At 47.0% G+C, this 25,793-nt stretch overlaps 1 protein-coding gene across 2 annotated transcripts; it reads right to left on the minus strand.

The window, feature by feature from the left end:
* Positions 1–7,005: 7,005 nt before the first annotated feature.
* Positions 7,006–20,337, minus strand: LOC119811829 (acyl-CoA desaturase 1). 2 transcript variants are annotated; one of them, XM_038325935.1, is made up of 6 exons: positions 19,913–20,337; positions 19,116–19,410; positions 15,873–16,003; positions 14,327–14,532; positions 12,880–13,112; positions 7,006–10,697 (listed from the first exon to the last, which is right to left on the minus strand). In XM_038325935.1, exons 1-6 carry the CDS (start codon positions 19,934–19,936, stop codon positions 10,498–10,500), a joined length of 1,089 nt encoding a protein of 362 aa, XP_038181863.1. In that variant the 5' UTR covers positions 19,937–20,337; the 3' UTR covers positions 7,006–10,497. The 2 variants fall into 2 exon arrangements, with proteins under 2 accessions (XP_038181863.1, XP_038181872.1); XM_038325944.1 differs by having other exon boundaries at positions 19,116–19,407; positions 19,913–20,336.
* Positions 20,338–25,793: the final 5,456 nt, after the last annotated feature.

Genomic DNA, 25,793 nt, shown 5'->3' on the forward strand with positions numbered 1-25,793 from the left:
ACTCAGGACCTCTGGAAGAGCCTGTGCTCTGAACTGGTGAGAAACCTCACCTGCCTGAATATTCTTAATCTTTTTATTATGTCCCTAGTTTTACTACAACCTCTCTAGATATTTTCTAGTTGGCTTTCAGATCCCATAGCCTGATCCTGGGAGCTCCTGGGTAGTATTTCCACACGCATGTAAAACTCTCATGTCAGAAACTGAATTACTATTCCCTTTCCAAATCTGTTTTTGCAGACACCAGTTTTAGCTGGGGTGAGCGCTGTCTTTGCGGTCATTTATAAAAGCCTATCATGATCCACTTCTTGGCAACGGGATGCTATTGACTCTGCTCCAAAACTCCTCCCCGAGACCCTTCTTTCCAATTCCACACTGCTTTTTCTTTTTTCTAAGTAATAGCGAGAAACAAAACTATGGGTTCTTCAGGCAGACAGTCACAGCCTCTTCCTTGCACTTTTCCCCTTCTAACCCCCACTCTCCACTCCTTCATCCCCGGTGACATCAGCCTGGATTCTGAACACTAGGGTGCTGTGCTTTCCTAGTCTGCTCTCTCCTCCACGCCCGGCCGTGAGTTCGGCTGCCTCCTTGATCTGCGCCTGCGCTATGCACAGAAGTACGAGTGCATCCTGCCTACAACCTGCGGCGCATAGCTACCTAGAAGGCAGCTGAGGATCTGAGCCCACGAGTTCTCTGCCATTCTCCTTTGCGGAGAGGGAGACCAGTGCCCAAGATGTGACCTCTCTAGGAAGATGTCCAAGGGCTCCGGACTGCAAGGCGCGAGCGCACCTCTGGAGTCAGGGTGGCCGGACGGCGCTTCTTGATTGGAGCGAGCGCAGCTGCTGATTGGCTGTGCCGGGGTCAGGCGCTGTGGGCCGAGTGAACGCGAGTAACCCCGGGGGCGGTGCTGACCGGGAGTAACCCCGCTGGGTGTCGGCGCCCCTGACCCGGCCGGGGCGGGAGGAGGCAAGGGTGTGGGGCTCATTGTCCAACGGCTACCGTTGACAGGTGAGCAGGCGGAGCCTCTGCGCTGAGCGGCTCACTCCTGGTTCAGGCCGGAGCTTCTCTGTGGAGCTTAGTGAGGCTCGCAGTCCGACAGGAGGTGCGGCAGATCATGGGGTTAACGAATGGTTGTAGCGGCCTTGTGCCCTAGTGACCCCAATGAGGCGGCTCCTCTTCACACTGTCCTGATCCGTTGGAAAAGTCTTGGCAGGAAGCTTTGACTGGCAGAGACTGAAGTTACTGAAACTGCAGCTTCTCTCACCCTGTACTCCAGGGACAAAGGGCCGGGAGCCTGTGGGGACAGGCTTTTGTAAAAGACCGAGGAGGAAAGGGACAGATGAATACGCATGAAGAATGAAGGGTATCACGCAAACATGGGTAGCGAACATTTAAAATGGTTGCCCCGCTGTGGAAAAGCCTAGAAAGTTGCAGATGGAAGCAGATGCGGTGGAGCAGCCTAAAATGTTCTGGAGCTAGAGTTAATAAGTGCCCGTATGATGACTCTGTGCTCCTGTGTGTGGTACGTGCCCCTGTGCATGCGTGCGTAGATGAGCTTGTGTTTTCAGGCATGTCTGGAGGCCAGAGGTTGACATCCAGATGGCTTCATCGCTTCTCCACCTTAGGCTTTTGAAACAAGGTCTTTCATTGAACTTGGAATTCATTTTCACATAGACTGGTTGGCCAATAAACCACCTCATCCCCCATCGCCTCTCCACAAGATCTATGGGTCTCTAGCTGCCAGCACTGAGGTAACAGACACAGAAAGCTATCCCAGTGATTTTCACCTGGGTTCTGGGAATCTAAACACAGGTCCTCTATATTACCCATTGAGCCATCTTCCCAGCCCATGATTTTTTTAATGTAGTTCTATTGATTCATTTTCAAATTACATGTATGTATGTATGCATGCAGATGTGTATTTCTATGCACACATATAAATTAAAGGGATCCTTCTTTTGGTCTGGATTCTCTAGAAAGGGCTAAGAACAGAGCCATGAACAGCTTGCACATCTGTGGCCTTCTCCACTTAATTCCCTCATTTCCTTAAGTTGCTCACAGCTCTTTTAAAGCTTGGGTGGGACACAGTCAAGACAGAGGGTTCACACTGGCCTCTCTGAGAAGGATCTTACTTGGATTCAGATTGCTGAACTACACTCTCTCTGTGGCTTGAGTGTAGTAGGCTGGGCAGGACAGGGGGGAAGGGCAGAGCGGGATCATCAAAAGGGGAGTGTTCTGCCCCTAGGAATCTCAGGAACCTTAGCAGCCTGTAATTAGGGCTTGTGGCATTTGTCCCTAAGGTCAATGCTCAAGAATCAGTACTTTGTCCATAATACAGAAAGTTAACTATAGGTCAGAGACTAGAACTTTCCCTCCCTGTGACATTTCCCGCAGTTGGTAGCAGAGTTAGAATTTAAAAGAAGATGAGAGATAGATCTTTCCACAATTTTATCCAGTATTATCTGTTTTAGGTGCAGGGAGGCATTTCTTTTTGTTGTTTTTTTCGAGACAGGGTTTCTCTGTAGCATTGGAACCTATCCTGTAATGAGCTCTTGTAGACCAGGCTGATCTCGAACTCACAGAGATCCACCCGTCTCGGTCCCGAGTGCTGGGATTAAAGAATTGTGCCACCACTGCCGGCTTGAGGAAGGTGGTCTTGAGGGTCCCACAACCTGCCTGGAGAGTAGAGCATGGTTAGAAAAAAGTTCCTGTGGAAAAGCAAAGTGATTCAAGCTGCCACGTGGGTGAATGTTAAGGAGAATGAGCTGCATTTCTTCCTGGAAAACAAAGGTTCATGCTGGGTGGCTGGACATGATTTTAGCTTTCCACCACTGCCAGCGGGGGAGGAGGGCTGCTCAGAATCATTAATGTGTATCACCACACCAGCAGGTTGTTAGGCATAAGAGAAATCCAGGCGTGCCTTCTCTGTCCTCTCTTCTGGGGGACAGTGGTGTGTCTCCAGACCACTGCACAAATAATCATGTTCTTCTCTCCAAGGAAACTCGGCCCCATGAATCAAATTTAGGCTTTTATAGCATGTTATACAGAGACAACGCGCCATCTGGACCACAGCACTAGGTCTGTCTACAGCAAAGCTTTCCCATTATCATGTCTTCCAATGTGTGGACTTAGACCTTGGCTTCTTCACTCTTCAGAAAGTTAGATTTGTGATTGCACAGTGACCTTCTTAACTAGCACGTGCTCTCGAGATTCTACAACCGCTGCACTCTGGTGTGGCAAGACTAACAGTCTGTTTCGCAGCTGCTTCTTATGAGTCATATGGCTCACATCTGTTCCCTTGAAGTTTGAATTGAGAGACTGTATAGACTGGAATTAAATGGAATATTGAGTATTGCTCTTAATCGAGTAGTCTAATCTGTGCTCGCTTTTTTCTTTTCTTTTTGAGATTATAATATAATCACATCATTTCTCCCTTCCCTTTTCTCCTTCCAAACCCTCCCATATACCCCTCCTTGCTCCCTTTCAAAGTGATGGTCTTTTTCCCATTAACTAATTAATTCCCATACACATATATTCCTAAACATATCCTGCTTGGTATGATGTTACATGTATGCTTATATTCAGGGCTGACCATTTGGTATTGGACAACCAATTGGTGTGCCCTTCCTTGGGGATGACTGTTTTTGCTGTTCTCAGCATTGCTCTGTTGTCTGTTAAGTTCTTTGTGTAGGGCTGAGGCCTCATTGGCTTTCCCCCATCCATGTTAGCATGTCCATTAGTGTCCCTGTCCAGGCGGGAAATCCAAACAAGAGATATAAAAAGAAAGTAGGCAGATTCAAGGAGACGCCATGCAGCTGCTGAAGGAGAAAGACGACGGTAAGAAACTTACCCAGTAAGCCACAGCCTCGTGGCAATACACAGATTAATAGAAACTGGTTAATTTCAGGTAAGAGCTAGCTAGGAATACACCTAAGCTATTGGCCAAACAGTGTTGTAATGAATATAGTTTCCATGTGATTATTCGGGTCTGGGTGGCCAGGAAACAAATGAGCAGTCTCCAGTTACAGCCTTCCTCTCCTCAGCTCCTGGCAACTGTACCATAGCAACAGCAAAAGTTAAGAAGCAAAACTGTTGCATGACACGTGCAGGGTTTGGAGCCTTCATATACGAGGCTGGGCAAGTGCGATGGCCCCACAGCTTTGGAAGAGTGGCCAAGTGTGAAAGCAGAAATACTGTATGACCCAGCAACTCAGCTTCTAGGAGTATTCCCAAGAGAAACAGGACACATATTCATGTGAAAAATTTATACGTGAATGTTCATAGGTGTGTTATAAAATAGTCAGAAGGTAGGAAAAGACATTTCCATCAATAGATTAATAAATACAGCGTATTTATAAAATAGAATGGTATTTGTTTATAAAAACAATAACGCGCAGTTAAGTGAGGTGGCACACACTTTTGATCCTAGCGCTCAAATGGTAGAGGCAGGTGAATCTGCGAGTTCCAGAGTAGCCAGGGCTACACAACACACACAGTGAGACCCCATCTCCAACCCTCCTCACATACAAAAAAAAAAAAAAACAAAAACCAAAAAACAAAAAAAAACCCAAGGAAATACAGATACATGACCTAGGTGGATCTTGACATTATTTTGAGTCCAAAGAGTAAGACGTATGCTTCCATTTATATGAAATGTTCAGGATAGATAGAGACACTTGAATTTTTTTCCCCCATTTTGTAGATTGCTCCCCCACCCTTTGCTTTTTTTTTTTTTTGATAGCCTGCTGTATCCCAGGCTAGCCTTGAACTCTTTATGTAGGTGAGGATTATCTTGAAATGCAGGTCCTCCTGCTCGTACCTCCTGAGTGCTAGGGTTGTACAACCCGAGAGCTAAGTAAACAACAGCTAAGTAAAAAACATGGTTTATGCAGTGCTGCAGATCAAAACAGGGTCTCCTGCGGCCTAGGCATTTTACCCACGGAGCCACATTTCAGCCGACTGGCTCTCTTTGAAGCATAAACAGTCAATAGTTCTTTCTTTTGGTTTTCTGTCGTTGTGGCAGTTTCACGTACTCCAGGTGGCCTTAAACTCACTTGAGCTTCTGATCTTTTTACCACCACCTCATGAAAGCGGGGACGACTAACACGTGCCACCATTCTCAGTGGAGATGCTGAAAACTGCCAAGAGATAATCAAGAGAAGACTGACCCTCCCTTCTCCTCCCAAAGATGTGTATGTATGGTATGGTATAGAGTTCTCTACCTACAGATGTGCATATAGTATACAGTGTTCTCTACCTATAGATGTGTATGTAGTGTATAGAGTTCTCTACCTATAGATGTGCATGTAGTGTATAGAGTTCTCTATAGATGTGCATGTAGTGTATAGAGTTCTCTATAGATGTGCATGTAGTGTATAGAGTTCTCTACCTTAGATCTGTATATTCACTTTTCGTTTCTCCACTATTTTAAGCCACTTTTTGGCTAAGTCTTTATGTCTGATCAAGACATGTGGTCTTCTCGTCCCTTTCCATATGCCTCAAGCAGTATCCACTGCTTGCCCTGTGGGGACTCCCACTGAGTTTCTACCCTCAAAGGAGAACTCACTCTCTCCTTAGATTCTTGCAGGTGGAAGGTCTCACCCTTTCTCTTTGGAGACTTTACTAAAGTAAGAAAACAGTCCTCTGTGAAACAAACACTGTGCTTCCTATGGGAAGCACGCAGGAGCGCTAAACCAGAGGTAGGGCAGCGAGGTGCAGAATAGGAGGGAGTGAGAGACAAACACTGGGAGGGCACACTGTTGATTTAATGCCAGTGCATGGGAGCCAATCCTGAGCAGTAGTTCTTGGCCTTGGTGATGCTCGACCCTTTATTTTTTTAATATTTATTCATTTATTTATTTATTATGTATACAATATTCTGCCTGTGTGTATGTCTGTAGGCCAGAAGAGGGCACCAGACCTCATTACAGATGGTTGTGAGCCACCATGTGGTTGCCAGGAATTGAACTCAGGACCTTTGGAAGAGCAGGCAATGCCCTTAACCACTGAGCCATCTCTCCAGCCCCCTGCTCGACCCTTTAATACAGTTCCTCATGCTGTGCTGTCTTCCAGTCATAAAATAATTTTGTTGCTACTTCATAACTGTAGTTTTGCTACTGTTATGAATCAGAGTAAATATCTGTGTTTTCTGATTGTCTGAGGCAACCCCCATGAAAGGGCTTTTGTCCCCCACAGGTGGAGAACTGCTATTCTAGAACAACTGAAAAGCTATTCTGGGGATTGAAGTGGGCTCAGCAGTTAAGAACACTGACTACTCTTCTGGAGCTCCTGAGTTCAATTCCCAGCAACCACACCATCCATGCCCGCTTCTGGCATGCACTCTCTGCAGACAGAACATTTTATATACATATATCCCAGTACTCAGGAGACAGAAGCAGGTGGATTTCCACGAGTTTGAGGCCAGCCTGGTCTACAGAGCGAGTTCCTCTCTGGGCTGTTTGCTTTCCTTAAGTTGCCAGTCAGCATTCTCAGCCTTCTGTTCCCTGGAGGCAGGACATTCCAGGAAGAAAGATGAGCAGGACTTCTCAGTGCTGAGAAGTAACAGCTTTTCCTGAAGCTGTGTTGTCCATGTGGTCGTGTGACACACAGAGACCTGGCATGGCCCTGGGATGGTTGTCAGCTGATGCTGTGTTTGACTCAATGCCAGTAGACTCTTGGTTTCCTGCTGCAAGAGTTTACCCTCTAGTTACCCTTAGGAAGGGCAGGTGGTTACTGGGGTATGACTCAATCCTTGTAATTTCTAAATTTTTATCTTGATTTCAATCCTTTCTAGAATTCTAGCAAAGGGAGGCAGATTTCTGGGACTTTCAAGGCCAGCAAAGGCTACATAGTGAGACTCTGTCAAATACACAATTTCAAAACAGAGGCTGTGGATGTGCCTCATTTGTAGAATGCTTGCCCAACATGCAGAGATCCCTGGGTTCCATCTCTAGCACGGTGTGCAAGAAATAGATATCATGACTATCCCAGCCAAAAAGCTCCCAGACATTACAGCCAGATTCACTTTTATTAGGAACAACTACAATCTCAATTAGTACAATTAGACTCAAGAGTTTATATTAATGAAAATCATCCAAAATTATGCTTGGGTCACAAATAACTATTGCCGGTAAAAAGGAGAAAAATCTTCTTCAGGCATGGAAAAGGTTTCCTGCACTGTTTTCATGGCAGTGAGTAGGCACTCCTTCTCTGGGACTGCTCATATCCCACTTCCCCGCTGAGTGGTGTCAATCTCTGGGAAGAGTGATGTGAACTATGCTATCTAGAACATATGGATGTGTGACGCTCATGGTGTGCACCACTCCTGTAGAAGTCTGTATGAGAATCTCTGCTGAGGAGCATCAAATATTTAATTAAGAAAAAAAAGCTCTAGTCACCTCAAAACTGCCCCTTGAGGTAGGTGAGTATTAGTAGCCCAAGGACTTGCTCAGAAGGCTAGTGTCAGCGTGTCCTCCAGAGTGGATGTGCTAGGCACTTACTTCACCATGACTGGGAAGTGACGCCATCAGGAGCTTATTAGCAAGGGAGGTTTGGAAGACATTAAAGACCTTATCTCTGGGGTAGATTTGTTATAAAGTAGACTAGGAGAGGCCTTGGATTATGCCACCAGCAGACTTCACTTTACAAACCTTTTACGCCAACTCACTTTCAGAGAACACACCCAGAGCCTAGCAACCCAAGGAGAAAACTCCCCTGAGCACCACTGCCATTATCACTTGTTTGATAACAGTAACGAGGACGCCAGTACAATCAAATACAGCCAAGTTACGTCCACTTCATACCAGATTTGAGCATCCACTAGAAACAGCTCCCGGAAAAATTTTCCAAATGAAGCCTGTAAAAGATTTCTGCCAATCACTGCAGCCACAATCTGCCAGCCAGCCTCTTGTTACACCTGCTCTACCTTCAGGGTCTCAGGGCTAAGGGAGGGAGTGAGGCTGGGCTCACATGCAATGAAGAGTAGGAAGGAGGTAAGGCACCCAAAGCTGTTAGCACATTATGTGGGAACTGTCAGAAATCCACCTGAGAGGATCTGAAAAAGTGTCCCTTCCCTAAACCTTCCATCACATCCTACCTGGGGCCTCAGCCTGAGGTCCCGGTGCAGCCCTGTGCTGCAATATGGCCTGAATCAGATCTGTGGAATAAGAGAAAGAAGGTTGTTGTTGTTTTTTATAAATCAAGGATCTGATGACCCGGGAAAGGAAAACGACCCAAAGGCCTTTCCAGAGGGTTAGGTCAGAGAGATATAGGTCAGCAGATCTACAGTGATCTTCTACAAGATTTTCTCTTTCAACAAACAACTCAAAGTCTGTGTTCGATCAACACAGGAAGAAAGGCTCTGATCTGATCCCAAGTGAACGGAGTGTTTGATACCATCCACAGCCAGTCCTAAGACCAAAGTCAGGCTTCTAGATTGGGCTACAGGGCAGGAGAGGTTGATGGTTCCAAAATGCTGATGTAATACTTTCTTCTAGACTTTTCTGTACCATTGTCTGCCCTGAGCTGTGTGATAGGGATGTTCGTTAGTTCATAGCACCCTCGTTACCACACTTCAGTGGAAGCTTTGCAATACACCCTGGCTTCAGGAAGCAGGACCTCTTTCTGAAGTGAGGCCCTGGGCAATTGCCTATGCTTCTGGTGTTTTTTCAGGGATAAAATGGGGAACCACATCCTCCCACAAGCACTGTACCACCATCTGCCTACATTCACCAACCAGAACCACCTTGCAGAGAATGCAAGGAGGAGAAAACACACTGTCTACCCCGACTCACACAGAAAACAACCATCGACCATCTCATTCAGCAGTTGCTCCACTGAGACAACAAGCACTTGGCCGAGCTGTTAACTCACAAACCAGCAAATCTCTGAACCATGTTATTCAAGAGCCTACCAAGCTTTTCCAAAATCACTGTGGCAGAGGCACATAGGGATAGAGGTAGAGAGGATCTGGAGGCCACAGAGAAGCAGCACCTGGCTCTGCTCACTCAAGGGACACACCTGTTCTGTGCCCATGAGCATTGCATCTGTGGGAGAGGAAGGTGCCAGGACAGCAAGCCCCGTTCAGAATACACTCAGGCAACTTGTCGCCTGTCCAGGGAAAGAGGAAAATGCGAAAGAACAGAGAACTGGCAGCAGAAATCAGGGCAAGGTAAGAGCCTCCCAGGCAGCTCACTGTAGGCTGGATGGCCACAAAGCAAAGAATGCAAGGAAGGTTCAACCCCATGAGAAGCCTATCTCTACTCAATTCAAGGGGGAAATCAGAGTGATGGATGGCACCAACTACAGATCCCTGGCAGTGTGTTCTCCAAGGGCTCACTTAGGAATCTCCCCCTCAGCAGCTACCTACAGATGCTGTACCCCAACCTCTCCAGTTCCTGTTCAGCCAGGAAAGAAACTGGCAACCCAGACAACTCCTCTTGTCCTTCAATTTTCCAAGTGAAATATTTTCATGTTCCAAACGAAGATTTTGTTTATATCCATAGTCTTATACCATATCCTTAGAACGCTTACCAGCTATTTAGTTATCCGTTCTAGACAGACACATTTCCCACGAAGACTTTTCCTGTGAAGGATCTTCATGTTGCTAAAGGCTAGCTGCATCCCCCTCACACACAGACCACGCAACCCCACTCACTCTCTTAAACTGATTTAATTATTTCAGCCACACCAAGCTCTGTGGTTCAGAGCATGGACTAAAAGGAGGCCATGCTATAGAGAGGGGCCTGGCATCTTTGCTAAGGAGGCCAATGAGTATGGTTACCCTTTCCTACCTTTCTCCCAGCCTTACTTATGAGCCACACTATATATGCTAACTCTTGGCTCCAGATGAGCTACTTTCTATATATCAAATCAAGAAAAATTTCCCATTCCATCTATCAAAGCCTGTAATGAAGCTCCTCAGCAGATAGGGAAGTTCCAGGAAGGTTTTGTTATATTTCTAGTTTGAAGCAATCTCAAAGCCCAGAACAAGGAGAGAAGTATCTAGGAAGAAGAAGTAGTATTTCGGACACCAGAAAAATCGCCTAGGCTTTGGAAGGTGGACACAGACCAGTGGCTGGCCAGCTGAGTGCCTGGGAGGTAGACAGAGAGAAAAGAAACCAAGCAAGATGCAATGCAAACAGGGACTGAACCCTGTGTTCATGACCTCAGCATCAGAACAGCATGTTTGCTGGCTTTTAATACTCTGTGTATAGAATGTTCAAATATATTGTTATTACTTAAGATTGATGTGTAAAATTGTATATGCATTTATCATGTCTGTGTTTAGAAGTATCTATGTTGAGGCATGGTTAATCCTAGCTAATTAAAATGTGTTTTACCTCAAAACATGATCAAAGCTTTTTCATTTTAAAAGAATACTGTACTGGAATAGGTTAAATGCATCATTAGCAGTCTGGTAGCATTATCCTGGAGTTAATCAACAGAATATTAAATCTCTGCCCAGATAACTTTGGGAACAGGAACTCAAGAGCCCCAAACTCAGCTACTCTTATGGCTCCCATCTCCAGTTCTTTTAATCCTGGCCAAGACAGCGGCCTTAGATACTTTCTTCCGGTCGTAAGCCAGGCCCAGGGCAGCCATGCAGTCGATGAAGAATGTCGTGATGTTGAAGAACCAGCTGTACTCACTGGTAGAGTAGTCGTAGGGGAAGGTGTGGTGGTAGTTGTGGAAGCCCTCACCTGGAAGAGAAGCACGGGGAGCAGTTAGGGGGCTCAGTGACTACTGCTTCCTGCTCTGAGCACATCTCTAACAAGGTAATCGGGTACCTCAAACCTTGGAGAAGCTCACTGTTGAGTGAACAGATGAGCCCACAGTCTTGTATTCTAAAGTGAACAGATGCCCTCAGAGGAATCTCAGGAAAGCGGCTGAGAGTCTTTGTTCACACATATCTGTCTGGGAGCCTTTGTCAAATCAAGTTTTTATCATAAGAAGTTAAGAGAGAAGCTGGGTCTAAGGGAACAGATTTTATGATGGAAAGCATCAGAACACCAAGAGATACAGGCCCAAGAACTCATAGGGTCTGTCCATAAGTCCATGTGTTAGAGAAGGAAAAAGAGGAGGCAAAGGGGACTCTCAGCCACATTCTCCCAAAGCTAAGCAGATAGCACACCTTCCACACACACTGCTGATCTCTGTAAGGATACGGTGTATTCTAACAGGAGGGGCAGCTGCTGCCAAGAGGGTAAAAATGCCTAGTCAGTGATAAGAGACCCCCTCCTCCCAACCCCCCACCACCAGACAGTGGCTCACAGTAGGTTGCTGACTCTTGAGTCAGGGATGTGCTGAGAAAACAAACACTTTGATAAAAGGAAAACAAAATCTGGGATCTGGAGGGCTTCTGCAGAGGGTGATGTGTTTACCATCTCTTGGCAGGACTCTTCTTTCTGAATGGATTCCAACAATATAGAACCCAGAAGATCCAAATGCCCTCTTCTGGCCACATCAGGCACTGCACGCACAAGGTGCACAGCCATACACGCAGGCAAGCCACCCCCCCCACAAAAAAATACAATTTCAAGATTTTTTTTTTTTAAGATCGCTAGTTTTTATATGCTTTCCCAAGGATGTTCCAAGTGAGTACTTCCCAGGAGTCCACGCCTTGACATTCAACATGAAATCAGACACCCGGAGTGACAAGGGAGAGAAAAAGAGATCAAGGAGTAGCCACCGGAGCAGGGAGAGATAGCAGCAATGTTCCAGAGAATGACCAGCATGTGACCTGAGGGGAGTAATTCAAGATGAGGATGAGAGTGATAGGAGCATCAGAGCGGAGAGCAACGGGTAAGATGAGAATGAACTTGGAGCAGTGGATATCAGCCCAACAAAAGAGATGCTGGCAGCCATTTGGAACTGATGGTCACAAGGAAGCCTCACTGTAGAGCAATACAGGACACATGTGACCCAGTTCAGCTTATTCTTTCCTAAGGAAGCATCAGATTTGGATAGCATAGGATTCGTTTTAAAAGTGGTCAAAGTAGCAGCATACAAAATTGTAGGAGATGCCTGAGAGGTGGACAGAGATACAGAGACTCCAGCAAGAACCAAGGGGAAAGCTTGAATAATGTTACAGGTCCCACTGAGTGGGAACAGCGTGGTCTCCGGCTGTCAACAGATGACGAGAAGAGGGTACTGGATCCTCACAGGGGAAACTAGCTAAGGCGTCAGTCACTGGGAGAGCAGGGCAAGGGCAGTGCCAGAACTACAGTCAGCACTGGAATCAGAGAGGGAAGCTTCCAGGAACAGCCAACATCAGATCACCCGTGAGACACTTTTCACAGAACACTGCTCCATCAGTATGGAACGGCTGGGAGAAAAAGAACAAGGAGGGAGGGACGGTGGGGAAAGCTAAGAGTCTGCCATGCGGCTGGCATGGCTACATGACGATGCCAGGTCCGCAGCGGGGGGATAAGTACAAGTGCGGCATCTTGAAGATTACTGGCCTAAATCCCAACTCCTTTACACTGGACAAGGCAAAATTACATAAGAATCACTAGACAATGGACTGCCCTGGTGACTATGTGCTCTTCTTGCAAATCCTAGGCTACGAAGAGCCACAGACTTGCCAGGGGACAAGAGGAGGAAAACCCAGAGGCTCATTATAGGAAGCATTTAGAAACTGTTTTACAACCTATAAGCAAAAGCAGAATTACTTCTTGCCCTTTCCACTTTACATTAAGAGCTGTTGCTTGCCCAGCTCTCAAGAGTTTCCAGATACTCCTCCCCAACCCCCAGTTTTATAGTGGAAAAACCGAACTACACAGTACTCATAAAACAGGTCATTCTGGTTCTCCTGGCTCCTAGATAAATACCCCAAATAGCAGGTCCCTAGATATATGGTCATGCTGAGGATTAGTGACTTACCCACGGCTCCTAGGGAAACCAGGATATTCTCTCGAGGTTCAATGTTCTTGTCGTAGGGGCGATAGCCATAGAGGTGGGCAGCACTGTTCACCAGCCAGGTGGCATTGAGCACCACGGCATAGCGCAAAAAAGCGCAGACGTATAAGCTGTTTACAAAAGTTTCACCCCAGTAATACCAGGGCACCAGTGTGGGCAGGATAAAACACATCAATAGGAGGCCGGGTATGTAGTACCTATATGGAGAGATCAAACACTGAGTCTATGGAGAGAGGACTCCCACACCTACACAAACTGTCCTTTCTAATTAGGCAGGGTTGTGTCATCTTATGCCTGAGGACGGAACAGGTGATCAGCATGAAGAAGTGGCATAAAATCTCGAGTGCAGTGTTTTTCTGTTTCCCGAGGATGTGCCGCTATTCCACGTTCATCTTACTGGGTCGAGTGTGTCTCCTTTCACATCTTTTCCTGACTACAAATCCATTACCCTTTTCATGGGAGCACAAGCTCATGCTGGTCAAACTGATCAGAGTCAAATCACGACCTCATCAGTCAGTTCCGCTGCCCAGGCTGTTGTCCATCAGCCTGTGAGCTCCTTTTCCTTGCCTGTTGTGGTCTCTGGCAGCTTACGGCACGTGTTACGCATTCACTTCCTGCGATCACCCTGTAGGTCTTTGCTCTGCTCTCCCCGCCAGGTCTCTGTCCCATTCTCCACTGCCTATAAATCAGGCCACTGACCTCCCAGGGAACCGACTGCCCTGGGCAGTTGTACCTAGCACTTCTGTCTGGTTCCTTTCCATTCTGGTCACCACTTCCCTGGCTCAAGACCTCCCTGCTGTCTAACTTGTGACCCTGCCTATCACCTCCCTGGATCCGTGATTATTTTCACCTGTCTTGAAAGTTGCTTCTCCAAAGCCCATCTGACTGTGCCCCATGCTGCCAAAGACTGTTTACATGGTTCCCCCAAGCAGGCTGAATTATATTAATCCCATTCCTGTCCCATGCTTCACAGAGGAGGGCTTTATTTCAGGAAATGCTTCGGCATTCTATTGTACTGTCAATGGATGCCAAGGGGTCCCTCCATTGTATATCCACTGAGCTGTATTTCCTCCTTGTACCTACTCATGGTAAACATAGTATTATTCTGCCTTATGTGATGATTCCTTCCTTCAACCCCAAATAGGCTGAAAATTCCCTGAAGGCAAACACTCATGTACCCGACTAGCACTGACGCTATGGTTCTTGGTTTTGTTAAGATGGCTCAGGCAGAAACAGAGCAATAAATTATGGCTGTGAGCCTGCTGGACGCTGAATTCGAGATGTAAATGATTTTGAACTTATCAACCCAGTAAATCACCCAGTTATTATTTTATAAGTCCTAAGAGGAAAAAGGTGGAGTCCCCAGGTCCTATGCTCTTCCAGCTCCATCCCCAAACCCCACCTCACTCACCTCCTCTGGAACATGACCAGCTTCTCGGCTTTTAGGTCAGACATGTCCAGTTTACTGCCCTTCTCTTTGACAGCCGGGTGTTTGCGCACGAGCAGCCAGCCCACGTGAGAGAAGAAAAAGCCGCGCCGGGAATTGTGAGGGTCAGCGTGTGTTTCTGTGAACTTGTGGTGGGCGCGGTGATCTCGGGACCATTCATACACATCATTCTGAAGGGGGACAGGAATGAGGACCCCAGTACTGAGAAGAAAAGCCCTCCTGGAGGAATCCAGTGCTCAGTTATCTTCAAAGGCCCAGGATCCCTAGTTCAACTCGCAAAACCCATAAGACTATCTCCAAAGGAAACCTGGGGGGGGGGGGGGGGAGTGGCTGCTCTTTTGTACACTTGCCCCTGAAGCTTATTTTGCAAAGTTCCAGAGCACAGTGAGGGTTGTGCGTGGGGAAGAAGAAAGGTCCCAGCACTCACAGAGAACACTGCAGCCCTGGAAGAAAGGAATGTGGGAACATGGGGGCAGAGATCAGGCAGGTAGCCTTGGATCCCAGGGAGTCACTCTGGGGAAAAGATGCAGGGCACACCTCCCTGATGCTTTCACAAGTGACAGCCCACCTAACCTCGTTATAAGGCCGGCATGAAACTAACAAGCATGGGCACATTTCCCTAGCACCTCAGAGTTCGTCTTGGACGTGTGAGAAACACGTCACATGGTGTCATTATATGGGACTAACTTGGTTCCTTGTTTCTCTCTTGTAAGCCTCACACCACAAGTCATCCTGTGCCCACTGTTTCTCCCCCAACCCCCCTCATCTATTATAAACCAACTTCAGTACCTGACCTAGCCAACCCAGCAGCCTCTGCTAGAACAAGGTTGGTCAGCCAACCTTCCATCTAGAGATGATGAGAGACTCAGTTCCTCATCTCTAAAGTGCAATGCTTGGCCAGGAGTGGTGGTGCACAGCTTTAATCCCAGTACAGGGAAGGCAGAGGCCAGCCTGGTCTACACCGTGAGTTCCAGGCCAGCCATGGTTACATTGTGAGATCCTATCTCAAAAAACAAAAATCAGTGTGATAACAATAATATCCACCGATATGCCCATAAAGACTTAATGGGTTAAGGGATGGCAAGTGCTTAGCAGTGCCCAGCACAGCCAGCACTATATAGAGTTTCCAATTCTGTGACATATTGCCATCAGTCCCATTGTGGTCACATTTCAAGACAGGCACAGCAAAGCACAGCTGACTTTCCAGTAGGAGTAGGAAACCATGGCCAGTGTATGAACCATGGAGCATGGCCCTTTAGGCAGACAGCCTACAATAAATACACTGTGTAATACCACAGTGGCCCTGAAATCAAAAGGGACCTAGCCTGGACAGCCTTTCCTATTTGCCTCCCACCTATCCTCCCAATAACCTGAGCACTTGAACCTGTAAAACCCCAGAAACCAAAAAGGGTAATCACTGGGGGTCCTAAGAATTCTCTAGATGCTGCTCCCCACTGCTCCCCCAGATCATCCTTGGGGTGGAGACACAGCAACATCACCCACTTCTTACCTGGAAAGCCATGGTGTTGGCCAGGATGAGGAAGAGCCTCAGCGGCAGCCGAGCCTTGTAAGTTCGGTGACTCCACAGACGATGAGCCCCGGCCGTGATACCCAAGCCACTGACGTAATAGCCCAGAATCGCTGCAAGACAAGTCAGTGGGGATATCACTAACAAGCAAATTTCAACGGTGGAAATAGTCAAGGAGGCTTCCCCAATGCCAGTGTTTGTCTTTGGGCTTTGGCTAAGGATCTGTTTGCCAGTGAACCCTAAAAATCCCTTGCTCTCTGAGGCCTAGTAGCTTCTGCCGCTTGAATGGGCAGAGCTGCGAACTTCCAGCAGAGCTCAGGATCATAAACAGAAGTGTTGTGAAAACAGCAGCTACACCACTCTCAACACTGGCCAGTTAGAGAAGCCTGAAGTTGTAGGGGACATTCAAGTGGCACAGCTGATACAGTCACATTTGAATGGGAAGGAGGCCACATAAGACAGCTCTGGTTGGGCAGTGGTGGCGCACACCTTTAATCCCAGCAGAGACAGGTGAGTTCGTGGCCAGCCAGTTCCAGGACAGGCTTCAAAGCTACACGGAGAAACCCTGTCTCAGAAAAAAAAAAAAAAAAAAAAAAAAAAAAAAAAAAAAAAAAAGGAAAGAAAAGCCCTGAAAAGTCATGTTTGCAGTGTCCTAAACTTTTCCAGTGACCAAGATTCTCATATTCACTTTGAATAGAGTGCGTGTCACTAATACTGTACTTTACCTGGGTGTGGTGGTACATACCTTTAAACCCAACACACCAGATCTCTGAGTTCGAACCCAGCCTGGTCTACAGAGTTCCAGAACACCAAGGCTACACAGAGAAACCCTGTCTCGAAAACAAACAAAACAAAAACACCACAAAAGCCCTATACTTTATAATTGAGGAAATAAAATCCCAAGAGAGGTTAGGTATAAGCAGGGTCAGTAAAATAAGTTAGTAAAATAAGAGCCCGATGTCAGAACATTTTTATGCTTCATCACCTTCTAGGCCTGCAGGCTCAGAAGGCACTAAATTTGATCTCCAATGGGGAAGTAGATACTGTATGTCCCCAGCTCTCCTCTGGCCAGCGCTGGAATGCTGGGGCAGAGTCCTTGGTAGATTTTGTCCTAGGAAGCAGCAACAATGATCCTCAGAGACCATCAACCTTAGTTGCAGTGGGGAAAGATTACACACTGGACAAACAGTCCCGTGGCCTTCTGTAGCAGAGATAGCAATTTCCTAAGCAGCTTCCTGCACAGCCCCATTTTCCTCTTACAAAACACTTGCAAGCCATAGTCAGTGTCTGTCCTAAGTAAGGTTCTAGCTGCATTTTCTCAGAGTTGGGATGGTGGCACCAGATGCTTACTGCTCACGGTCATGTGGCAATCTGGTCTGACCACACTGTATCAGAGAGCCCCGGAGAACCACTAGCAATCAACAGGAGGAAAGAAAAGGTTTGCAGCAACACGGAAGCCCTCAATTTTGCGCCAAGGAAGCATCCATGTTAGTCTAGTGCTGTAGATGGCCCAGGCACAGTCTAGACCACATATGATACCATCTAAACAAGGGAATTGGGACAAGAACCCAGCAGGCACCCTGAAACATATTCTACCCAAACCTCTCAGTTTGGGACCATCCAGGGAGATGGCTCAAGGCACTTAGATTCCTTCCCCATCCCCTATGGGACTATTGTGTCCACCAGGGGCAGGGAGTGGCAGAGGGGGGGGGGACAGTTCAAGAGTTGTCTTAAGACAACTGGAGCCATATCACGGTGGTGTACGCCTTTCACACTTGGGAGGCAGAGGCAGGCAGTTCTCTCAGTTTGAGACCAGCCTGGTCTATAGAGCAAGTTCCAGGGCTCCCATCTTGGGGTGGGCTGGAGTTGGGTGAAGAGGTATATGCCTTTAATCTCAGCATTTGTGAGGCAGAGGCAGGATGATCTCTGTAAGTTCAAGGCCCAAGGCCAGCCAGGGCAACAATAAGGCTCTGTTCCCTCACTCCCCCAAAAAACGGGGGGAGGGAGAAGCAGCCTCTTTGGCCCTGAGTGTGATCAGAGATCCCTTCAGAACTGTGTCATCTTGTAGAGTTTGAAGAGCTCTGCAGATACCTGCCTCAAGAGAAAGGCCAGGAAGTGGCACAGCTAACCCAAGGAACACGACTTTCTCAATCCTGGCAAGACATTGCTGCCCTACCTGATACTTGGAAAAAGTGCAGTTCGAAGAAAGTGGATCCTCTCAGATCTAGGGCATCTAGAGAACTTCTAAGACAAAGCTTCCAAGACCAGATCTAAGAGCTCAGAGGACCTAAGGGGCCCAGGGCAGTGGGAGCCAACACCTGGCTAACCATCCCCTTCACACCCTTACCCACTGAGCCAGCTGCCACAAAGGATCTACACCTGATACTGCTCCAGAGAACCTGCCTGTGCCTTCCAGAGAGGAACTCTGCCTCACTGCCCTGCTCCCCCTTCCTGACTCAGGTTTTCATAAATGAAAACCCATGTAAGTAAAGTGCACAGGCATCCGAGAGACAGCCTTGCCATCAGCCTACACCCAGGGAATCCCTGAGGGGCTGAATTAGGGCTGGGACTGATGAAGATCCTAGTTTCTGCCGTGGAGGGGTCAACAGAGCTGGTGCAAGATAGGTGAGGGAATGGGATGAACAGGAATCTCATTCCATTCTTTAAATATCCTGTTGATTGGTATGTGCTGTTCCCCGGAGAATGACCGGGAGCAGCTGAGCCACACACCTGTAAGCTTAGGTGTTGTAGAAGCCTACCAACTTGGTCTGGTTAGCAGTTGAGGTCACAATAAACACCTTTTTTTTTTCGCCTTTCTTTTTAAGGACCTCTCCAGCGTAGTCTCCCCAGGTTCTGCTCCCTGCTCTGGTGAACCAGTAGCCCACAAGGCCCCAGGTCTAGCCCTAATTCCCATGCCTCCCAGGTAGGGTGCGTTTCTCCTGAGTCATGTGGGGCTGGGATAAGCCACCAAGCAAGTGACTCACACAGACAAGCTTGTTCAGAGAAAGTTGTTTCTCTGCCTCAGGTAGACCCCTCCAAACCACCTTGCAAGGGACCCAGAATTCATGTTAAGGGACTCCTGGTCCCACAAGGCTTTGCTACCAGGAACCAGAGAAAAGGCCAGGTAATCTAGACAGAAGGGCCACTGCCTTGGGCCAGGGGTTACCTCATTAAAGAGCAAAGAGAAACCTAAGGTACTGGCCCAAGACAAGGGGAGCTGCTCACCGAAGAGGCAGGTGTAGACCTTGCAGGAGGGAATCAGTGTGATCCCATACAGGGCCCCCAAGTGCAGCAGAGCCATAAGGATGATGTTTCTCCAGACTAACTCCATCTTGGGCGGGGGCCCCTCCTCATCCTGGTAGGTGGGGTCGAATATGTCTTCCTTCATCTCAGGACGGATGTCACGGATATCTTCTTCCAGGTACACAGGTACAGGCTTCTGCTTCTCTCGTTCATTCTGCAGGCTTCCGGAGGGAGGCGCTGTGATGGTGGTGCTGGTCGAGTAGGAGCCAGAGATCTGCTAGGAAAAGTGCCGTCAGGGGAGCAGATCTGCGGAGGACTGGGTGGGGGGTGTACCACTTTCCTCACACTATTGCAGCAAAAGGTACAGCAAAGGCACAGACCCTGCCCCAGAGCCAAGGTTGCATGAGGGCGAGATGGAACAGAAGTTTTAAGAAACTGTACAGATTTGTTGAGGGTAGGAGAGCAAAACCTCAAAGTGAAGGACCAGTAGGAAATAAGAGTGGAACATTCGTACCCCTAGTAATACACAAAGGGAACCCCGTGTGAACATACAAGTATCGGCACTACTGGCTTTTCTTTACTTTAAAGCTTAAGACACGAAAAGTTGAGACTCAACTGCCCGAATTACAATCCACCTCTCAAACGACTGGTTGCACTAGAATTCGAGAAAGCCAAGTAGCCCGGAGAATTCTCAACTTTCCCCCTCCGCGGACCCAGTCACCTAGAAGCCCGGTCCGCGTGGCCGACGCGCGGGGCGGGGGCCGCTTCTGCAAGCTCACCTCTTGGAGCATGTGGGCCGGCATCGTGGCTGTCGGCTGCTGGCCTCACTTGCCCAGCACTGAGACCGAGCGTGGACTTTGGTTCCGGAGCCCGCTGGTGGCCGAGCTGCGCTCAGAAACCTCCGCTCCTGGCCCGCGGGATGGGTGTTCAGTCGAACCTGGATGTGCGCAGATCTCCCCGGGTTGGGAATTTAAAGGGAAGAGCAGGCGATGGGATGACCGTGTTTAGTATTTCCTCAGACCCCTTATATTCGCTGCCAGCAAAGGGCAAAGAGCGCGGGGCTAGCAAGCCAAGGAAGCCAGGCGTGGAGGTGAGAGAGGGAGGGACTAAGAAGGAGAAAGAAAGCCAAGTGGATTCCGGAGTAGACGTCCGTGGCACCGGGATGCTGAAGGCACCTACACCGGGCTGCTCCAACCCCCTGCCTCGGGGCAAATGCTAATGCGCCTCCTGCGAAGACTGTCTTGTCATTGGCCAAAGAGAATTTGGTGCCACCTCGTCCAGCCTTTTCCATTGGCTCGGCGCAATCTGCTGTTCCCTCTGCCACTAGCACCTCGCTCTCCCCTCCCCTCTTTTTCTCCTTATCCTCTTTGCGGTGGGCCGACGGGTGACTTTTCTTTGAGAGGGGGATAACTTGGTCCTTTGGGCTGTGTACATGCCCACGATTGTCTCCTGGCGCTAAGCGAATGGTTCACCGGGGAAATTGCAATGGGAGAAGTGAGGAAGTCACGGTGGCTATCGCCACTCACAAGTCGACCCAACTTCATGTCTATCCCCACTTCCACTCTCGTGCAGAGAGGAAACTGGCCTCCACCAGGGGGACGACTGGGGCAGGAGGGTGCAATCCGCCTCTGGAAGTCTAGCTCCCAGGGCTCTGATCCGGGGAAACAGTGATTTATTCCGCTTGCTAGCACCGGGATGCTAACTTCAGACAGCTGCGATCGTGGGTGCAGGAAGCTCTCACGCCGAGACACAGCCCTGCGCTCACTCATTGGTCGCACTCCTCAGGGTACCGCCTCTGCCAGGAGCGGAAGCCCAATCCTATCCCCCACCTACCGGAGCGGGATGTTTGAGGGAGTCCTTGATCCTCAGGTTGGAATCTGGGAAATTTCCGGGCAAGTGGACTAACACACAGATATATTCACTCTGCAACAAGTCGAAGGGCCTGCATGTGCCGTAAAAACAGCAAACAGGTGTTCAGTGTTCCCTAACAACTAAGCACAAGAATCATTTTGTTGAGCCCACACTGTGACCCCAGCAGTGGGTAGGTACTCCTTGGTGACGATGATGATGAAGACTGATTTCTTTTCCATTGGGAACTCACTCTGTAGACCTTAAGTTGTGCCTGTGTCTGCCTTTGAATGCTAGGATTAAGGGCGTGCCACCACCACACCCCACTGCTTGGTCTTTTAAAAGAGGAAGTGAGACAGAGAGATAAAGCTACCGGTGGCCATGCTTAGCAAATTTGTGATGGAGCCTGGAATTGAGTAGAAAATGAGAGGTCGCCTCAACAATTTGTCTTAAAAGTCACATTCTACTTGTCCAGGGGGTACACGCCTTTAGCCGTAGCTTTCAAAGGCAGAGGCAGGCAGATCTCGGAGTTCCAGGCCAGCTTACTCCACACAGTGGGTTTTTGTTTTGTTTTGTTTTTTTGTTTTCCCCCGGATATGGCTTCTCCAGGTAGCTTTCACTGTCTGGGAATTCTATTTGTAGTCTAGGCTGGCCTCAAATCCAGAGATTCACCTGCCTCTGCCTCCTGAGTCCTGGGATTAAAGGCGTGCACCACCATGCCTGGTCTAGATAGTGGGTAGTAAGCCAGCCAGACCTGTTGTCTAACACAGACCTGTTAGACAACAGCAGTCGGGTTCTCCTGGGAACCCCCACCCCCATTCTGGTATTATCATTTAGGTCTGGGGTATTCCCTGAACCGAATAACCATGACATTGCAGGAAAAGGCCAGGGCAGGTCCAACAGAACAACCTGCGGTATAGGATATCTGCAAAACAGGCTGCCGTGCTGGAGAGAAAGCTCGGGGAGCCTGAAACAGGCTGGGTGAGGGAGAACTGATTTCATGCTGGTAACTAAGACAGAGCGAGGACTGGTTTATCCCTTGTGCTCATGATATGCCTATAACTGTGACGCCCACTGCAAACCTCAGGAACTTCCAACTGAGCACAAAATAAGACTGCATGATAGGAAAAGCACTGTGGTAAAAACAAGAGTTGGTATCAAGAATTAAAGTGACAAGTTAGAACGTATAAATAATAGTATATATTTTAGGGTTTTTGTTTATCTATCTATCTATCTATTTATTTTTGAGACAGGGTTTCTTTGTAGCTCTGGAGCCTGCCCTGGATTTCACTCCATAGACCAGGCTGGCCTCGAACTCGGAGATCTGCCTGTCTCTACTTCCCAAGTGCTGGGATTAAAGGTGTGTGTCACCTGGCTATAGTATATATTTTAAAGGTTTATTTTTAAGTATATGTGTGTCTGTGTCGATTACATGTGTGCCCAGAGGTGTGAGATTCCCTGGAAGTGGAGTTGCAGGCGGTTGTGATTTGGATGCTGGGAATCGAGTTCTGGTCCTCTGCCAGAGCAATAAGGGACTGTTAACTAGTGAGCCACAGTCTCCCCTGCTTCTTTATAGTATAATTTACAATCGTGGCACATTCCTTTAATCCCAGCACTCGGGAGGCAGAAGCAGATAGATCTCTGAGTTCCAGGTCAGCCAGAACTACATAGTGAGGTCCTTTCTCTAAGTAAATAAAATAAAAAGTTTTGTTGTTGGGGTTTCTGTTCTGCCTGGTTCCCACAATCCTTAAGTCCCAAAGAAATCACACAGAGGTCTACATTAGTTATAAACTGATTGGCCTATTAGCTCAGGCTTCTTATTAACTCTTACAACTTATATTAGCACCTTATTCTTATCTATGTTAGCCACATGGCCCAGTACCTTTTTCAGCAAGGCAGTCACATCTTGCTTCTTCTGTGGCTGGGTCAGGACTACACCTCTTCCCAGAATTCTCCTGTTCTCTTTGACCCACCTCTACTTCCTGTCTGGTTGTCCCACCTATACTTCCTGCCTGGCTACTGACCAATCAGTGTTTATTTAAAATATAATTGACAGAATACAGACCATTGTCCCACACCAAAGTTGAGTTGGTTGGTAGTGGTGGTTTTCACTTTAAACCCAGCACAGATCTCTTAGTTCAAAGCGAGCCTGCTCTATAGAGCAAGTTCCAGGGCAGCCAAGGCTATATAGAGAACCCCCTCTCAAAACAAACAACAATATACATATTTCATATTTATATAATCTCATATGTATATATATATATATATAATTCAGCAGATATTTTCGTATAGATGAGGAAAGTACAAAATAAGCTGGAAAGATATAGGCATTAGAGCTTTCTTGTAGGTAACATGACAGCTTCAAAATTCCAAGAAATTGAAAAGAGATCAAGAAAAAAAATCAAGCCCCACTTAGCCAACTTCAGTAAACAAGCAGACAATAGCAAAAGCTCATGGAAAGGGAGGCCACTCATTCAGTCCTTCTCAAGTGGTCTGTGTTCATCTGTTCAGGGCAGGTCTAGGAGGGCAAAGAAGACATGCCTGGAAAGCATCTCCTGGGTCGCTTCCATTGCTCTGGGTGCCCCATCCCACAAAGCACATGGTGACTCATTTGACCCAGAGAGAGTATTTGAAGAGGAAGATGTTGGACATCCATTCCTCACTCATTCTCTAGGAAGATTGTCACTTTATTGACATGAGCTGGACAAGCACATAATCCAGAGTTGAACAGTGTGTCTGTTTCATCCACCGGGACATCCTCCTTTCTTAAAATTAAACAAAACAAAACAAAACAAAACAGGGATCTCCCTCAGGACCAGAGGCCCTTCAGTAGCCGGAATGAGCTACTTCCAGGGAGGACAATGGCCCAGGAGGCCGGGGGAGGGCTCCAGAGCTCCATGTTACCACCAAAGAACATTAATTTGGTCTCGGGGCTCCAGTTTCTGAAGCTGAAAAAAAAACCAGAATACTCTCCAACTAGAACAAGAAGTGAGAACCCAAGATAAATTAATCTCTACACTGAAATTACAGATTGAAGATCCCAAACAGACAAATCATGACTTGGAAGAATATATTAGGAAACTCTTGGATAGTAAGAAGGTGGTAAGCAGTCAAGTAGACGACTTAACCCACCACAATGAGCATCTTTGTAAAGAATTGATTCAAATCGACCAACTAGCAGAGAATTAGAAAAAGAGGAAAATTTTGTGGTGGACACTGCTCTGACAAGGAACTTGAAGAAGCAAAGATGGAACTCATTTCCTAGCAAAATGATACAACAGTATTGGAAGCTACAATTAAAAGGCTTAAATCTGGTGCAAACTATGATGTAGAGCTTTGAAGTCAACAAGAGGCCGTTGAAGAACTGAAATGCATGCTGGAAAAATATGAACGTCATTTGGCAGAAATCCAGGGCAATGTCAAGGTTCTTACATCTGAGAGAGACAAGACCTTCCTTCTTTATGAGCAGGCACAGGAAGAAATTGCTCGTCTTCGAAGAGAAATGATGAAAAGCTATTGCTCAAGAGACAGCTTTTAATGAGAAGGCTCACTTGGAACAAAGGTTAGAGGAGCTGGAGGGTACAGTTCATAATGTAAAACTAAACCTCGTTGACTCTGCTCCTCATAGTTTCACCTTTCCTCTTTTTACTGTGTTAGGAAGAGTTCTTTCATTTTTCTAAGATTGTGTTTGTAGTCCTAAAATACTTAAGGTGGTATATATGATGTGTTATTCATAATCCTATGGTAGTTACCTTCTCACTTCATTATTTTCCCCTAGAAACATGAGTGCAGCTTTTTATTTTTGTTGTGTTGTGTTTGCAAAGAAGTTTTGTTTTTATTGTTAAGGTGTAGTCTCAGGATTTTTAATTAATTAATAGACTAATTTTTGGAGGGGGTGTATTACAAGGTCTTACTATATAGCCCAGGTCGGCTTTGAACCCATGATTCTGCTGCTTCAGCCTCCTTAGTGTTAACACTATAGTACCATTATACTTATCTAAAATTTCGGTTTTTCTCACCTTCATGTTCTGTTAAAGATAATCTTGAGTAGATCAAGCATTTGAGATGCTCCAGATACATATTAGCAGTGTTCCAGGTACATAAAACAGTTAAGGTTTGAATGTATGGATAAATTAATTTGAGATATTTTCTTATAATAAGTAAAAAAAAACAAGAGAAAAGAATTTTATTTTTGTAATCCTGCTCTATATGTAATGTATTTTATCTTGGATAACAAATCTTTTTACAAAGCAGATTGAGAAAGGCAGACTGATAATACTGAGATAGATAGGCTTCATAGGAAAGCTATGTAGTGGCTTGTTTTTATCCTATTATATAATACTTTGTAAAACCTTCTGCAGTGTCAGGTCTGCCCTAGCTGATCGTCTCGTTGTGTAAACAATTCTGCCACAGACTGCAGTTTGTAGGAGTCTCCGCTGCTAGGACCGATAAGGCTGCCGAGTGGTAGGAGTTAACCTTGCCATTCTGCTTGTGTAGCTTGACGATGAACGCGTGGAACAAATGTCAAATGAGACGTTGATGAAGGAGACCATAGCCACTGTGGAAAGAGAAATGAAACCATTAGCAAGAAAGGCAATGGATACAAAAGGCAGAGAATAATTCTTTGAGGTCAAAACCACATTGGCGTTGAACAACTGACAATCTGCTTGCTGTACTTAATTGCTCTGCTTTATAGTAAGTATATTTCATGATGAAAATTGAATTATCTGTTATCTTCAATTTATGGAAAGGCTGATAGGATGCAGTTGTAGAAACCTCAGCAACAGGTAACGGTGTCCCCCAAGTCACTCA

The sequence above is a fragment of the Arvicola amphibius genome, chromosome 1 (assembly GCF_903992535.2).
Source record: "Arvicola amphibius chromosome 1, mArvAmp1.2, whole genome shotgun sequence".
In the NCBI taxonomy this organism is placed as follows: domain Eukaryota; kingdom Metazoa; phylum Chordata; class Mammalia; order Rodentia; family Cricetidae; genus Arvicola; species Arvicola amphibius.

Bases quoted from the DNA above. Each gene is read 5' to 3' on its own strand.
- LOC119811829 (XM_038325935.1), bottom strand. From the start codon at position 19,936: ATGCCGGCCCACATGCTCCAAGAG. The intron at 13,113-14,326 runs GTGAGTGAGGTG...CTCTCCATATAG, and splicing joins CTGGTCATGTTCCAGAGGAG to GTACTACATACCCGGCCTCC. The intron at 10,698-12,879 runs GTAAGTCACTAA...CTTCTCTTCCAG, and splicing joins GGTTTCCCTAGGAGCCGTGG to GTGAGGGCTTCCACAACTAC.